General features: G+C 57.0%; 1 protein-coding gene across 1 annotated transcript; it reads right to left on the reverse strand.

The window, feature by feature from the left end:
- Positions 1-1,619: 1,619 nt before the first annotated feature.
- On the reverse strand, positions 1,620-2,603 carry IER5 (immediate early response 5; the record flags this gene model as incomplete). The annotated part of the gene is made up of 1 exon (XM_084251003.1): positions 1,620-2,603. The coding sequence occupies one exon, from the start codon at positions 2,601-2,603 to the stop codon at positions 1,620-1,622; it is 984 nt and encodes a 327-aa protein (XP_084107129.1).
- Between the last annotated feature and the right edge of the window lie 1,562 nt (positions 2,604-4,165).

Consider the following 4,165-nt stretch of genomic DNA (forward strand, 5'->3'; position numbering starts at 1 on the left):
GAAGTTGGGCTAAGTGTTGTATTTGTCTGACCCTCTTTGGCCTCTTCTTAGCTCGTTTGACACAAGTCATTTCCTTTCACTGATGCTTTTACTTTCTACAGCTAGAACAAGAAAAAGCAATGAAAATTCCAACCTGACATCTACTGGAGTGCAAAGGTGGATCTGACCAGCTGGGCCAGTGTCTCCTCAGCTTCTTCATTTGACAGTTCTCACAGGCTGCTAAAGCAAGCTACTATCTGTACAATTTATTTTCAGTAACAAAGCTGAAAGATGACCTATGCTACATAGTTTAAACAGCAGCCTAAAAAGGCTTTAGTGAAAAATATTTTGGGGGATGGGAAGTTGATGTTTAAGTTACTCGTTAAATAGAAATCATTAAATTGGGCTTCAGAAAATCAAATTGGCGTAAACTGACTTTAAAAAAGGCAGGTGTAGTGGCAAGTTTCAAAGAACTGGCAGGTCATTGATACCAGTATTAGCAATTCTCTGATCTGGAGGAAAATTCTTTAAGTCTTCGATACTTAGAGAAGTCGGCAAACAATGTTCCCCAGTCTGTGCACGGCTGATACTAGGAACCACACCTTCAGGCTTTCAGCCAGGCCCATAGTTCCCTTCCTCTCCCTTCCCTCCCCGAACAGTTGATTATATACAAGGAGGCAGTGAGGTTGCTTCAAAATATTTAATACGTGTTAGACACGTAAAGTTACATTTTTATACAAAAGTCAATACAACGAAGGAGAAAATACTGTACAAAAACCTTACCAGTTCCCCCAACCTTTATACAACAAAGACTGGAGTCACCATATCTACAAAACCATAAGGTCTTTCCACTTAGGGCTTCTGTCTGTAAACTGTTACATTGAACACTTTTTAAAAGCACTGTGTAGTTCCCATCTAGAGCTTTTAAAAATATAGCTTTTCTCTATAAACTCCGTAGGTTCAAGCTTGAACTCTTCTGTGAAGTTCATCAAGCTTTTTGTTTTTCCCTGTGGGGAAGGGCCGTGAATAGTCCCCTTTCCCAGCGAAATCATAGGGTATACACGTTTCTTGAGCGAGCGAGCAAGGTTGGGGGGGGAGAGAAATAATACAAGTTACTACTCCAGACTAAATCCCTCTAGCCGTAGGAAATCCTGTGAGGAAACGCCACTCCTGGTCCTGGCGCGGTGCAAGCTTTCAAGCGAGGGTGTGTGTGTAAAGTCCCTTCCTCCCCCGAGAAGCCGTGGGGAACTCCCAGCCCTTTTGGCCGCTTCCTTCTCGGGGCAGCCTGCGGAGGAAAGTCCCTGTCTGCCCCAGTCTCCTAAACCCTGGGGAAGGGGTGATGCATTCCAGGACAAGACCGTCTCATCAACAAGACAAACGCGCACACAGACGTACACAGACACAAAAGTTAACGATCGTCCTCTTCCGAGAAGCCTCCATTTCCCTCGTCTCGGGAGGGGCCCGGAGAAGCACGGCCCAGCCCGGCCTCGAAGGCCACGGGCAGTCCGTGGCCCGGCAGCGCCGGGCAGCCGCGCGCTCCGCGCCAGTGGTCTCTGGGGCGCCCCCGCGGCCGGGAGAGGCCCGGCCCTCCCGTCGGGGACGCCCGCCGCTCAACCTCCTTCCCACGGGCACGCGGGGGCTCAGAAGGCCACAATGGCTGTGCTCCACGGGTTCATGTCTCTCAGCACCGGCTTATCGCAGCAGATCTGCCCCGGCTCGGCGGCTTCCGGGCCGCTCTCCTCGGCCTCGGCTTCCTCGCGGCCGCCCCCGGGGCTTTTCCGCAAGAGTCCGGAGAAGCTGGAACCGAAGATGCTAATGAGGTTGGCCACGTTACCGGTCTCCATCTCCTCCTCCTCCGCCGCCGCCGCCCCGCCCGGCAGCTCCTCCAAGTTCCGGCGCGGCTTCTTCAGCGGGGTCGCGCCGGGCGCCTGGCAGCCCGCGGGGCCTCCGCCCACCCCCGCCGCGCCGCGCTTCCTGGGGCACGCGGCGGGCGGCGCGCAGGGCGCGTCCTCGGCGGGCCGCGGCTTGCAGCGGCAGTCCACGCGGGGGGCCGCGCTCGGCGCCCCGGGCCTGTGCTCCGCGCCCGGGGGGCAGCCGCAGCGGCGACGCGCCGTCCCGGGCCCCTCCGGGGGGGCGTCCGCGCCCCGGGCCGGGGGCCCCGCTCCTCCGGCCGCCGCCTCGCTTGCTCCCTCCACGCGGCGCCAGGCGGCTTCCGCCCCCTCCGCCTCTCCGCCGCGGAGAGCGTCCCCGGCGCCCGTCGTCGCGGCCGCGGGCTCCGCGTCACTCGCCCGCGGCGCGTCTGGGCCGGCGGGGCGCTCCGGCCGCGGCTCGGGCTCCGGCCAGGCGGCGCGGTGGGCCGGCGGGGGCGGCTCCCCCCAGCCGGCGGGTGGCCCGGCCGCCGGCTCCCCGGGCGGTGGCGGCGGCGCCGCGGCCGGAGGCCCGGCGGGACCCGCCAGGTAGAGGCCGGGGCACGGGTCACTCAGGTAGACCTGGCGGGCGCTGCGCAGCACCAGGGACACCAGCAGGTTCTTGTGGAGCTTGATGCCGCCACGCTGGACCCGCGAGTTGTAGATCTTGCCCAGGGAGATGCTGACGATGCGGTGAGCCTCCAGCTTGAACTCCATCCTGCCTCCCCTCTCAGGGCGGGCGCGGGGCTGAGGCGAGTCCGTGAGGGCCGAGAGCGGGAGAGAGGCGCGGAAAGCCCGTCCCGGGGTGGACCCTCGAGAGCTGAAGATTCGGAAGAGAAACGACTCCCGTGACGCGCGCGCCCCGGTGACCTCCGCCGGCGCCACACCACAGCAACGCCCAGTTTCGGATCCGGTCGCTCACTAAGGGCAGCCGCGCCGCCCCGCGCTTTATATAGGTTCCCCGCCCGCCAATCGCGAAGGGCCGCCAACCGTACTGGGGCGGGCCGGCGCGCCCTCGTGCGCCGCGCTCAGCCAATCAGAGGCCGAGGAGGGGCGCCAGGGCTATTCGAACGTTTGTCCCGCGGAGCAGGCTCTTAAAGGGGGCGACGGCGTCGGGCTGCGGACCCGCGGGTGGTGGCCTGGGCTCTGAGGACGGGTGATGGAAGCAGGTGTAGCCACCGTGGTTTTGGTGCTAAAGATTCTGGCTTGAGTACGGGCTTGCTGGAGCCAAAGCGAACTAAATCATTCGAGCTTTCATCCCCCGGGGTGGTGGACTCTGCCCTGCCATAAAGCCCTGGTCGTCCCTGCATCAGCCACTCCCACACCCACCGAGGCCACCTTCGAGGCGGCACAGTCCTGAGAGGTCGGGCCAAGCCCGGCAGAAATAGAGGTGGCAGTAAAACGTTATGATAAAAGGATATCCTGGATAAGAAATACAACAAAATATTTAGCAGATACTAGTTTTGAATCAGTGCCTTGCCCCCTAAAGTTACACCCCGTGTTAGCACCTGTCAATTCTAACACCGAGGAAAAAGAAGGGGATTCCAAAAGTGCCAAGTTTGGGGCTGCTGGTCAAGATAGTGTCCATATGAACAACGTTATTGGTACTCCCCTAAAGCTGGTATGTATCACTGTCTTCTCTAGATTCTAGAACAAACACAGTTTGTTCACATGGGTCACAATGAAAACTGGTAGAGTTGTCCACAATGATTTTTTTCTTGAACATGAAGACTGAGTTTGCCCTTGGAAAAATCTAGCAAGTTCTAAAAATACAAATAGAGAAGTCCTGTGTTCCCATCATGAGGTCATAATTTTATTTTGTGTCAAGGTAAAAATACAGGGGGAGAGTGTTCCAGAGTTTTCTAGTCAGTCAACAGCTTGGTACATTTTAGTACATGACATTAGGGAAGAATCACCACAAGGTCATCCAGGTCTGGAAACCTGGAAAGTCAGTTCCAGTCAGTCCCACCAAATTTCCACCGCAGATCTGCCTGAGGACTCCGGATAACTAGACTCTGGTGCTCGAGTGTCTCCTACTCTAAGAGGGAGACATCACATACACATCTCCTCTATTATTCAGAAGATAAATGGCAACTCTCGGCCACAAACTGAACCATAAAACCAAGCACAGCTTTCTCAGAATTCATGAGGAACTGTTGGCCTGATGGTAACACCCAAGTATGACCAAATGGTGTATCCAGTTAGGAGAACTACTAATGAAAAATAGATTTGACTATAGACAACTCACAATGAGACCTCCAGAAGATGTGATGGCTCAA

The sequence above is a fragment of the Talpa europaea genome (genome assembly GCF_964194135.1).
Source record: "Talpa europaea genome assembly, chromosome: 12".
Taxonomy (NCBI): Eukaryota; Metazoa; Chordata; class Mammalia; order Eulipotyphla; family Talpidae; genus Talpa; species Talpa europaea.